The sequence below is a fragment of the Tamandua tetradactyla genome, chromosome 15 (assembly GCF_023851605.1).
Source record: "Tamandua tetradactyla isolate mTamTet1 chromosome 15, mTamTet1.pri, whole genome shotgun sequence".
Taxonomy (NCBI): Eukaryota; Metazoa; Chordata; class Mammalia; order Pilosa; family Myrmecophagidae; genus Tamandua; species Tamandua tetradactyla.
In genome coordinates, this window is record NC_135341.1 from 37,008,988 (window position 1) to 37,022,607 (window position 13,620).

At 37.5% G+C, this 13,620-nt stretch overlaps 1 protein-coding gene across 5 annotated transcripts in view; it reads right to left on the reverse strand.

Moving 5' to 3' along the window:
- The window catches only part of IHO1 (interactor of HORMAD1 1), a 91,412-nt gene that overhangs the window by 20,338 nt on the left and 57,454 nt on the right, over nucleotides 1–13,620 (reverse strand). For all 5 annotated transcript variants that reach the window (XM_077129336.1, XM_077129334.1, XM_077129333.1 and 2 more), the window contains 2 exons: nucleotides 6,647–6,695; nucleotides 6,379–6,466 (listed from right to left, as the gene is read on the reverse strand). In XM_077129336.1, the coding sequence (XP_076985451.1) occupies nucleotides 6,379–6,466; nucleotides 6,647–6,695 (137 nt within the window). The remainder of the gene's footprint in view (nucleotides 1–6,378; nucleotides 6,467–6,646; nucleotides 6,696–13,620) is intronic.

The following is a 13,620-nucleotide window of genomic DNA, read 5'->3' on the forward strand; positions in this document are numbered from 1 at the left end:
CCAAATACAGAGACTCAAAAGCACATGAAGTGATGCTCACTTTCATTAGATATAAGGGAAATGCAGATCAAGACTACAATGAGATACCACCTCACACCTATAAGAATAGCTGCTATTAAACAAACAGAAAATTACAAACGTTGGAAAGGATGTGGAGAAACTGGGACACTTATGCACTGCTGTGGGAATATATAATGGTAGAGCCACAATGGAAGACAGCCTGGCAGTTCCCTAGGAAACTAAATATCAAGTTGTCCTATGACCCAGCAATAGCACTTCTTGGTATATACCCAGAAGAGCTGAAAGCAGTGACACAAACAGACATTTGCACACCGATGTTCATAGCAGCAATATTCATAATTGCAAAAAAATGGAAACAATCCAAATGCCCATCAACAGATATGAGGATTAGCAAAATGTGGTATATGCATACGATGGAATATTATGCAGCAGTAAGACGAAATGACATCCTGAAGCACATGGCAAGATGGATGAGCCTTGAGAACATAATGCTGAGTGAAATAAGCCAGACACAAAAGGATAGATCTTGTGACTCCACTTTTATGATAGTGCTAAAGGTAAAATCAGGGCTTATAATACAGAACATAGGGGACTTAGAGATACATAGAAGCTAGAGATGGGTGAACAGTTAGTTAATGAGGTTGAACTCAAATGTAAGGGAATAAATAGAAGAGAAGGTGGTTCTCCGGTGGGTCTATAAGTAATATTACCCTACTGAAGGAGAAAATTATTGAAAGGGGTTGTATAGACCTGTGTCCCATTGTTAACACTAGAAAGTAGTGTTCTTACAAGAACTACTTCAAAGGTATGATTCATGTAAAAAGAGTATTTAAGTCCAGGGTACAGGGGGGAAACTGCTATAGTATGTTATGGGCTATGTTTAACAGGAAAACCTCAGCAGTACCACAGCAACAGCAGGGGTAAATAATGGGGGGAGGGACAGGAGTTAAGGGGAAGTTTACATTTCCTATTTGGTGAAGGTGTGTTTATTGGTTGTCTTTCTCTTGAGAACAATGAAATCATCTAAAATTGAGAGTGTTGATGGACTGTGGACTTTGGGCATTATACATGATGCCTAATGTATGCAGGTGGCTGAAGGATGCACTGACTGAGAATTAGATTGGCAAACAATGGTGTATACATATGATCGAATATTGTGCTGCTACAAAAAGATACAAAGTCGTGAGGCATGCACGAATGAACCTGTGGGGCATTTAGTGAAGCAAAATAAGCCAGAAATGAAAGAACAATTATTGTATAGTCTCCTTTAGAAAATGCTTATAAGAAAACACAGACCTAGATTGTAAGCTCTTATAGCAGACACATTTAGGCCAGAGAGGTAATTATTATTTCTGGATTTTGAGAGGCTATTTTATACATGTATAACCTGGTATTTAGGGATAAGAACAAAGCTGATCAGGTCAGGATTAATGTAATTTAGAACACAGGGGTAAGGAAGATATTGTCTATATTTTAGAACCGCACCTACCCTTTGAGACCAAAGGAAGAAAGGTTTATTTTTTCTGGAACCTAAATTATCTGGCACATAATCTAACTCAACCTGTCTGCATAGATCATTTAAACAATCCAAACACAGGGAGCCCAGAATAAGAATGAAGGCCTTTAATCCTATAAATAGGTTAATGTAATGCCTGGATACATCCTAGAATATATTAAGCAGACAATAAAAAAGTATTAGCAAAGCCCCTTGAAGGATGGGAGAAAAAAATATGGAACTATTAAACTTTACCATCAGGGAATCATCTGATACTGTGTAAAACATTAGGGACACCCAAATCAACAGGCCAAGCCCTTGATCTTGGGGCTTAATTCTTGCGAAGCTTATGTAGGTAGCAGAGAAGCTTAGCCTACCTATAGGTATGCCTAGGAGTTACTTTTGGAGAACCTCTTTTGTTCTCAGATGTGGCCTCACTCTCTCTAAGTCTAACTCTGTAAGTGAAATCATTGCCCATTCTCCCTATGTGGGACATGACATCCAGGGGTGAAAGTTCCCCTGGAGGCATGGGAGATAAATCCCAGAGATGACTCTAGCTCTGGCACAGTGGGACCAACAATTCATCCTGACCAAAAGGGGGAAAGGAAGTGTAACTAATAAAGTATCAGTGGCTGAGAGAGTTCAAATAGAGTGGAGAGCTACTCTGGAGGTCACTCTTATGCAAGCTTCAGTTAGACATTGCTACCTATCATAACTTGCCAACCCCCAACCAAAACCATTGCAGCCAATCCTAAAGAACACCTAGGGCAATAGATAAGATTTCACAAGGGTTCCATGCACTAGGGTAACTTTCAAGAAACCTACAACCTCCAGATGGGTCCGTGGAATCTAGAGGGCCTAGCCTCTCCAGAATATCATCAGATAGTTCCATCTTTCTACCCCATATTACTGACAGCTTCTTCCAACATGAAAAAGTAAGAATGGCCATAGGCCAAATACCTCTAAGCAGTGGGATAGAAAGATCAAAGGTGATGGTGGAGTTATATGGAGAAGGTCAGGTTTAACAAATGAGTATGACTGCTAAATCAATATATTGATATTTCTTTTAGTCTCCAGTATCTTAGAGCAACTAGAAGTAAAAACCTAAAACTGTGGAATTGTAACCGATGTTAAACTCTGAAATCTGTTTTACCACTAACTATTGTGATGTACTTTGAAATTTATTGCTTTTTTGTGTATGTTTTCATGAAAAAAGTTTATTATGATGATAAATGACAGCTATATGATGATATTGTGAACCATTGACTGTATACTTTGGATGATTACATGGTATGTGAATATATAATATATACCAATAAAAAATAAAATTTAAAAAATTTTTAAAAAGTATTGGTAGAGTTCCTTGAGGATCTGAAGGGGGGAAAGCTATATATATATATATATATATATAGTTTTTATTATATATATATGGAACTATTAAACTCTCCCATCTGGGAAACCCTAGGTACTCTCCCAACCATTGAGGACTCTCAAGAAAATAGGCCAAGCCTTGAATTTTGAGGCTTGCTCTTATGAAGCTTACTTCTGCAGGGGAGAAGCGAAGACTACCCATAATGAGACCTACTGCTTCCAGGAAACCTCTTTGTTCCTCAGATGTGGCCTCTCTCTCTCTCTAACCCCACCTCTACAAAGAATATCGTTGCCCTCCTATGTGTTACAAGCCATTCAGGAGTGAAAATTTCCCTGACAACGTGGGGCATGACTCCTTGGGATGCGTCTGGCCCTGGCACTATGGGATCAACAACGCCTTCCTGACCTAAAGGCAGAAAAGAAGTATAATAAAATAAGGCATCAATGGCCAAGAGAGATCAAATGGAGTCAAAGGCTGTTCTGGAGACCACTGTTATGGAAGCTTCAGTTAGATAGTACTAATTGCCATGGTTTACTAAACAACAATCGATACCACTCCTGTTGACTTTTAAGAATACCTAGGGCTTGAACTGAGACACCATAAAGGTTTCATGAACTAGATTTGCCTTCCTGGAACTTATAATTCCAAGAGGGTTCCTAGGTCAGATAAATCTTGTAACTCAGAGGGACCAGGCTTTCCAGGATTATCAATTAATTACATCCTCCTCTCCCTTATTGTATATACCCCTTCTCAACACGAAAAAAATCAAAACAGGCATTCCCCCAAAGATCCCTACAGATTGGGAGAAGGATTAAAGGAGAAAGAAGAGGTATAACAGAGAAATTGGGATTTATCAAATGAATATGGCTGCTGAATTACTATTTTAATATTCGTTTTAGCCTCCAGTGTTTTGGAGCAGCTAAAGGGAAAAATCTGAGATGATTCCATGACAAACTCTGGGATCTGTTCTGTAACTTCTTGTTGAAGTGTGCTTTGAAAATTATTCCTTTTTTCCTTCTTTGCTTTGTATATATGTTACATTATATAATTTAAAAAAAAAGAATAGAACTAAAACCATAACAATTCAAACTGGCATACAATGAAAAATGATTTAATCTCTTCCATGCAGACCCTGGACTCACTTCCTAGATTTAACATTATCAGCAGTTCCTGGAATTTTGCATTATTACATATACATATCTATGTATAGATCCTTTGTGTATGTGTGTTCCCTAGAAGTGAACTCATTCATTTCTGCTTTGGCTATAAATATCAGAAATTGTTAGCTTTTTTATGTTCTTTGATGGGTATATTTATTTTTGGAAGTGTTGACCCAAGGGTGGAAGAAGAAGAGGTGGCATGGTTCGTTCCTCCTTTTGCCATTCTCTTTGCCTTCTTTGGCCCTATTTCCCAACTGATTCAATATTATCAGTTTTCTATAATCTTTTGATGAAAAAGGTATAAAATGTTCATAAATTATAAGTTATTATAAGACTTTAAACTACCTAAGAATACCCTTGGGACAAATTTGTTGTGTATTTCCACTCTCTAGTAAAGGGTATGGTGGCACGTAGGAATATTACCCTACTCTAAAATTATGAAAGTGTTGCCTGCATTTTCTTTTAGTTCTTTTATGATTTAATCACCATACTCAATATATTATATATATATTATTGATATATATTATTGACTGTATTGATATATGAAATTTATTTCACTATAAATTTATTTTCCAAAAGATATATATTTTTATTTTGAGAGCAGTTCCTCCATTTTATTTTCCTAATGATCACAGTTTTCAATAGAACTGATACCTATCAGGTGACAGTACTGTTTTCCAGTTACTTTGTCTACATCCAATAGGTAAAGTAGGATGTGGTTGGCTTTGGCAATTCATTTTATTACTCTGGTCCATGGTGTCCTCAGCTGAAGAACAGGAGGAGTCAGATTAGATGGCTACAGTGACCCTTCTGGTTGTGCAGGGAGAGCATGACTGGAAGATTTCTTCCTATGAAGGCACCAATTACATAAGATATGCCAGCACTTCCACATGGTATATTTACTTCTACTTTCCCTGCTGAGCAAAGTGAAGGCAGACTGAAAGCACTGAGTAGAGTTCAGTGCTATAAGCTGACTAAATTAAGCCTGGTCAGATAATAGAGGATTTGTCCGGTTCCTCTATCAATGACTAGCTTTCTGCTCCTGATAATTACCTACCAAGAAAGAGAATGATTCTGGGTAGGCTAATTGTGCCCATTTTCAAGAATGAGCATGTCTTCTAATTAATATGATGCCACTCTTTGTCCTGTTTGCCCTCTTGGTGTAGCTCCCTCTCTTGAGTCTTGTCTTCTGAAAGCTCAAATAACTATCAGGGGTAAGGAATCAGGATCTCTGTGGCTACCACAAGCCAGGCTCAGTTCTAGTCTTTGATATTGTGTTGTGTCCTTGGGGAATTCCATTCCCTTCTCTGGGGCTTAAATGCATCTTTGCTATAATGCCTTTTGTGTTTCAACCAGTTTTAAATGTAGAAAACAAACAAAAAAAAAAGGATGCTTTCTTTGGGTATCCCTGATTTGCTTCCACTCTTTGCCTTGCTACTTCTTGAGGGGGTGACAGTCCCAGGCTTCTGGAACCAGTTACCAAACAGATGCACAGTTGCCCTGTATAGGGAATACCTAGGTTGGAAGCCAGCAGACAGTACAGTGCTTCTTTGCAGGCAGATGGGGATTGAGTTCTAAGCCACACAAAGGCATTACTTTTTGTAAATCATGAGCTATCTATTCCATGACATTTTAATAAGTTGACTTCAATTTGTTTAAAACAAAAAAAAAAACATAGACAAATGCAAACAAATGCAGATGCGGTCATCAGCTTGCTGTTTAGCTGAGAAGCTCTTGGTTCTAGAGAGTTGTCCCTCTACAGATATCTATGTAATGGCTCTCTTCTGTTCAATTAAGGGCCACAAATATGGTTTCATCAAAAGATAAATCACTAACTGGGAGAGCAGAGGGAAATTGAAACTGAAGTTGAGAAAGATGTCACGGTTCACTACAAAACAGCTCTCACTGAAACCAAGACTGCAAGGAGAACAGTAGGTGAATGGAATATTTCTAACTACTTAGGGGCAGTTTCTTTATAGACAGCACAGGCAGCAATTCATTCAAGACTGAGGGAAGTTGGTGATTTACCTCAGGCAGTGTGAGGAGAAACCTGGCAGAGCTACCAGTCATGAGGCAACAGGGTTACTCGGTTAAGGATGAGTGCCTCACAAAAGGGATCGTGGGACCAGAGTGTTCCCACACAGAGGTAGGTCCCACTACCTTGCTTAGCATCCTTCATTCTCATCAGGGCTAACCTTATGCATCCACCATCTCATCTGAAACTCTTTAAAATAACTTCACCACTGGCAGAAACCTGGGTAGAGTCAGGAAGTCCATGTTCACTGCTCGCCAGTGCCCTCTGCTGATAACCTCAAGCATGAGGCACTCACATGTCTTGGCCACATTCTCCAAAGAATCCAAAATAGATTGGCTTCTTGAACTTAGATGTTCCTCAGACTTTTCCACAGATGTCTGCAACTAGAAATCCAAAATTAAGAAAGAATTCACAGACTGTTGCCTTTTTTACTAACTTGGAGGGTTGTCATTTAATGACAAAAAAAAAGGATAGTTAGAATATTCCATATGAACACAAGTCAATACATTTCAGTTTCTTAAAATGTAATATGCTCTAAATCCTTGAAATATAGATATACTTACCCTGTTAATGCTTTCTCTGATATGGGATATACAGTTGTATAGAGTCTCACTAGAATAGGAAAGAAAAAAGAAGACAAATCTTTATGAAATATGGAAACAATACATAATGAAATTGATTCTATTAACATGGTAAGTCCTCACCTAGTGTAGCATTGAACAGTGATTGATCAGAGTTGGAGAGATTTTGACCAAAGCTTGATGCTCAGAGAGGAAAAAAAAAGAAAAAGAAAAAAGGAGAGCATAGACCTTTCATGAACATTTCCCAGGCAAATTACTCTTTTCTTTTTTCAATCCACTCTATAGGAATCTTAAATGAGCTTATTATATTATTATTATTATCATTTTTTTTGCATGGGCAGCCACCAGGAATCGAACCTAGGCCTCCAGCATGGCAGGCAAAAATTCTACCTACTAAGCTACTGAAGCCTGCCTAGTGCACTTAAATTTTAACAGCCTGAGTGGTTATCACATTTTTATGGCAGCACTGGCTTTGGAAGGATGAATAATCTTTCTGGCAGTCCAAAATTCCTGAATACATCTTAGTCTTGCCATTATTTTGACTGTAAGAATAGGGTAGTATTGAGACAGTTCTAGGGAAAATATTAATTTCCAATGAAAAAACTATCACAACTATTCCTCAAATAAATCTCCCATTCTTTTAAAAGATTCACTAACAAATTTGACATATTTTGCTTCTTTAATGTGCAAAATACAAATGCAAATATAAAATTTGAGTCACAATAAGGCAATTCCACACCAGATCTTTTTGATGGTCCACCAGACTGATTTTAAAAGGATAATTTAATAGTACCGCTCTGGAATCTACAAACAACATACTTCATATGAGAAAAACTGGGACATTACTTGAAAACAGTAAAAAAATTAAAAATTAAAAAGTTAACGAATTAAAGATGTTAAGAACAGAATGTTATTAAATGATAAAGGCAAAGAAGGAGAAAGAGTACCTAGAAATTTAAAATAGCAAAAATAAAAGTAAATAAATAGAAGAGTTAGAAGATACAAATGAAGGAAATATGGTAGAAAGCACAACAAATAACAAAGAGATGGAAAATAAATGAAAGGTAAATAAATTAGTAAATAAATTAGAGGATCAGTCCAGGAGATCTAAACATATGCCCAAAATAGGTGACAGAAAAAGAGAGAAGAGTGAAAACAGAGAGGAGATTTTCAAACATACAATACAAGAAAAATTTCTAGAACAGACGGATGAAAGACATAAGTTTACAGAGTGAAAGGAATACCAATACCTAGGCATCATGACATGCCACATTAAAGCATGTCACTGTAAAATTTCAGAATGCTATGGATGTTGAGAAGATTCTAAAAATTTGCAGAGAGAAAAAAGCAAGAGGTATACAAAGGTTCAGGAATAAGAATGGAATTAGTTCTCTTAAAAGTAACATAGAAAGCAGTAAGACAATGGAGCAATGCTTTGGAAATTTTGAAGAAAAATAATTTTCAATCTAGAATTCTATATCCAGCCTAATTTGTAACCAGGTGTGAGGAGAAAAGAAAGAATTCCAGATATGCAAAATTGTAGAAGTTGTTTAAATGCCATGCTCTTGTTTCAGGAAGTTTCTGGAGTATGTACACCACCAAATGCAAGGAGGAAGCCAAGAAGGAAGAGGACATAGGATCCAAGATACAGAGCCAACACAGGAGAGAGGAGAAATGGAATGCCCAGTATGATGGCAAAGGGAGGATTCAGGGTGACAGCTGTGCCACAGATTACGAGAAAACAAGTTCCAACTGTGCAAGGAGGGTTGCCTCTGAAGAGAAAATGACACTGAAAGAATTTCTGATGTGTTTGAATTTTTTGTGTGTGTGTTTGAATTTTTAACAAGTAGATTATCAGTTCTGCTGTACAACTGATAAACCGTGCTTGCTACACAGAAAACAGTAAAATATAAAGCAACTTTTAACCTTAGGAAAATATAATCATAGTATATATAATCTTTCTAAGCAATCTATAATTATTACAAAGCAATAAAGATGTAAAGGTTGAATACTGATTTAACTGAACATGAAAATGTTCTTATAGTTTATTAGAATGATGAAAGATGAGAGGTTTATTGCGTTTGGGTTAGAAAGGTAAAGAAAAAGTAAATTCTTATTTTTCACAGTAGGAAGTCATTATTTAAAACAAAAAAAACAAGAAAAGATAATATAGGCCATCTAACATATGCCATAAAGTATATGCAGGTAAGTACCAACTTAGCCAAAAGGGTTGCAAGTTTTTTTCAAAAAGAAAGAGAATCAAGAATGGGGAAAGATAGGCAGGCTGTTTTTCACTATAAGACTACTTGTATTTTTTTTAAAAAACACTATGTACATGTATTGGCTTGTTTGAAAAAAATACATAAAATAAAAAGACGATTTTAAAGATGCCTAAAATCTCAAAGCACTGCTCATGAAAACCTCTACTTAATTATACCAGAAGTTAGAGTAATTCTTTATTCTGATGACTCCCACTCCCTTATTAGTATATTTGGGAACCAATATTTCCAACATTAAACTATATTGTACAAATTATATACCATTTATATGTAATTTAATATTAAAATGTCTTATATATAACATAGCTCCCTGGTTAAGTTGTTTATCAATCATCAATTCTACCTTGACTGGATTGAAATATCAAGTTCTGATTTACCCAAAGGCCTTAAAAGGGTAAATTCTGCTCAAAGACAGAATAGAAACATTAAAAGCTTGATAATTGAGCATTTTACCAAAAGCACCCATTTATTTGGTAGACATTGTTTTTCTTCCTTACCAAAACTATACAAACACATATTTTTAAAAAACCCACAATAAGATGTTGAGAAATAAAGATTTCTCATCCAAGATCTTTAAAAAGTCCAGAACAAGTCAAGGATAACCTAATTACTTCTCTAGAAAACGAGTCAATTAGAAATTCTGTTCATCTATATTAAAAAGTTTATTTAAAAAAAATAGAAGTTCTGAAGCTTGTGCTGCTACAAAAAGGAACAATGTCGTGAGGCATGCAATGATGTGAGTGAGCATGTGGTATGTTTGGTGAGACAAAATAAACCAGAAACAAAAAAAACAACAATGGTCAACTTTAGAAAATGCTTATTAAAAAATAGGGGCCTAGATTGTAAACTTTTAGAGCAGACACATTAAGTCCAGAGTGGTGATTATTATTTCTGGATTTTGAGAGGCTGTTTTATATATATAACTTGATATTTAGGGATAAGAACAAAGCCGAACAGGTTAGGGTTAAAGTAATTCAGAACATAAGGGTAAGGAAGACAGTGTCTATATTTTAGAACCACACACTCTTTGAGACCAATGGAAGAAAGGTTTATTTGATATGGAACTGAAATTTTCTGTAGTACATAATCTAATTCAATCTATCTGTATAGCTCATTTGAACAACTGAAACACAGGAAGCCCAGAATAATAGGAAAGAGGTTCTTTAATCCTGTATAGATTATTGTAATGCCTGGAAACATCCTGGAAAGCAGAAAATAAAAAAGTATTGGCAAAGTCCCCTGAGGGAGGGGAGAAAGACTGTGGAACTATTAAACCTTACCATCAGTGAATCCCAAATCATGTCAAACCTTAGGGATACCCAAAAACAATAGGCCAAGCCCTCGATCATGAGGCTTACTCTTGTGAAGCTTATGTAGGTAGTGGAGAAGCTTAGACTACCTAAAGGCATGCCTAAGAGTTACTTCTGGAGGACCGCTATTGTTGCTCAGATGTGGCCTCAGTCTCTCTAAGCCCACCTCTGCAAGTGAAATTATTGCCCTCCCTCCTATGTGGGACATGAAATCCATGGGTGAAAATCTCCCTGGTGACATGGGAGAGGATTCCCAGGGATAAATTCAGACCTGGTACAGTGGGATCAACAATTCCATCCTGACCAAAAGGGGAAAAAGAAGTGTAATTAATAAAGTATCAGTGGCAGAGAGAATTCAAGTAGAGTCGAGAGGCTACTCTGGATGTTGCTCTTATGCAAGCTTCAGGTAGACCTTGCTACCTGTCATAACCTGCCAACCCCCAACTAGGACCATTCCAGCCAATCCTAAAGAATACCAAGGGCAATATATAAGATTCCACAAGGGTTCAAGGCATGTGCTGGTTTGAAAGGAAGTATGCCCCCTAAGAAAAGCCAAGTTTTAATATAAATCCCATTTCTTAAAGGTAGAATAATCCCTATTCAATACTGTATATTTGAAACTGTAATGAGATCATCTCCCTGGTTGATGTGATTTAGTTAAGAATGGTTGTTAAACTGGATTAGGGGATGACATGTCTCCACCTATTTGAGTGGGCCTTGATTAGTTTCTGAAGTCCTATAAAAGAGGAAACATTCTGGAGAATGTGAGATTCAGAGAGAGCAGAGAATGCTGCAGGATCACGAAGCAGAGAGTCCACCAGCCAGTGACCTTTGGAGATGAAGAAGGAAAACGCCTCCCGGGGAGCTTCACGAAACAGGAAGCCAGGAGAAGACATAGCAGATGACGCCGTATTCGCCATGTGCCCTTCCAGCCAAGAGAGAAGCCCTGACTGTGTTCGCCATGTACCTTCTCACTTGAGAGAGAAACCCTGAACTTCATCGGCCTTCTTGAACCAAGGTATCTTTCCCTGGATGCCTTTGATTGGTCATTTCTATAGACTTGTTTTAATTGGGGCATTTTCTTGGCCTTAGAATGTAAACTAGCAACTCATTTAATTCCCCTTTTAAAAGCCGTCCATTTCTGGTATATTGCATTCCAGCAGCTAGCAAACTAGAACAAGGCACCAGAGTAACTTTCCAGAAACCTACAACCTCCAGATTGGTCCCCAGTCCAGGTAAGTCCTGAAACCTAGCCCGGCCTCTCCAGAACATCAAATAGTTTCATCTCCCTACCCCATATTATTAGACCCTTCCAATACCAAAAATTTAGGATTGTCATAGCCCAAACAACCCCAAAAAGAGGTATGGAAAGATCAAAGGTGATGGTGGGATTATACATAGAAGATAGGATTTAACAAATGAATATGAATGCTGAATTATTAAATTGATATCTCTTTTAGTCTCCAGTATTTTAGAATAGCTAGAAGTAAAAACCTAAAATTGTGAAATTGTAACCCATGTCAAGGTCTGAAATATGTTCTATAACTAATTGTGATGCTGTGCTTTGAAATTTATAGCCTTTTTGTACATGTTATTGTTCCAAAAAAAAAGAAGGAAAAAAATCCATTGTGATGACAAAAAAGTATTTAAGCCCTCTAGCATCCTATATTCTGGAGTAGCTAGAAGGAAAAATGTGAGAGGATCATATGGCAGCCCATGACAAACTCTGGGATCTATCCTGTAACCACTTTTTGAAGAGTGCTTTGAAAACTGTTGCTTTGTTATTTCTTTGCTTTGTATATGTGTTATACTATACAGTAAAAATTGTTTTAAAAATTGTAATTCTGTACTGCCCTGTGAATCATTTTGCAGTGAAAATTCATTATTTCATTCAACAAGTATCTATTGAGCTCTCTTGCGTGACAGGTCCTTAGTTATAAGTTTGGGTGATATGCAATGAAAAAAATTCAAGTCCCTACCTGTAGGGAACTTACATTCTACTTGGTGTCTGAATGGGGTTCCAAAATCCACTCAAATTAAATGATCCTCTTCATAAAAAAAAAAAAAAGATCAAAGTATTGAATCCATTCTGCTTGTTGCAATAATAACATGTTTATGTAAATTATAGTACATGCAGGGCTGATGGTAATGTTGTACCAGACACAGCTGTGCCAATTACTTGTAGTCAGTGGTGCTCTGAGTGGTCAGTACTTGTGCTGTATTAAATATTTAAAATGTCACCGCTGGCACATCCATATGATACACTACAATGCAGAGTGAAATGATTCTGTATATTAAATAGAATAATGATCATTAAATATCATTAAATTGAAAAGCAGATTCTAAGATAGTCCATGGAAAATTATCCCATTTTTATTTTTAAAAATACAGAGGAAACAGATTAGAATTATATCAAACAGTGTTAATGATGCTTCTCAGAGCATGCTGATTCCAAGGTAGAATTGAGTCCACCCGAGGTCTCTCCCTACTACTCCCACTCAGTGTGGATGGAGCTTTTCCTGATGCTCCAATCAGAGCTAGAGACCTGCCCTTAGGACTCCGAAAGCACTTAATTGGTCCTCTATGCCAGCATTTACATTTTTTTATTACTAAGTCTAGAGTCTATTTTAGTTTGTTCTGCATCTGACCCTCCCTCCTGTTTGGATCTTGTGGGGAAGAAGGAGACAGGAAGCAGAGCCTCTTTCCTACTCTGGAGTGTGAGAGTGCCAGGAGCTTGTTTTTTCAGCCTCCCCAGCATCCTGAGTTCTCATCTCATGCACGCCTTGCCCAGAACTGGAAGCTGGAAGAAGAGACCCAAGAACTCTATCTGATGGCTGTAGCTGTAGCAAGCTGTAGCAAGAAGTACTAGCAGAAGGCTGGAGACAACATTCAGGGCTACACTGATGACTGTACAAGGGAGGGTCTAGAACACCCTCGGGTGGAGACAGAGCAGCAGAATCTGCACTGGGCTAATCCTGAGACTTGGTTTGGTGAGCTGACTCTGGCGGGGCAGCCCTTGACAATTACAGAGAATGTTAGTGGCCTCATTTTCTTCCTGGAAATCCGAATCCGGAGGTTTATTCCTGTATACACTGACACCCAGCTAGATGACATTCTTGGACTCTCTTGCCGAGAGATTGGCCAGGTTAGTAAATTTAAACAGTGTCAAACATAAGCAGAAGTGTGGCATGTAATATTCAAGTGTCTTAAAGGGAGAAACGATACCCTTCTTCTTCCCTTCATCTATCTGCTGTTTGGAACTCTGATGTAACTTTTGGAGCTTCAGCAGCTGTTAAACACATGACGACAGTGCCTGCACATGAGGGATAGCAGACCAGAATGCTGGAAGGAGCCAGGCCCTTGAAGA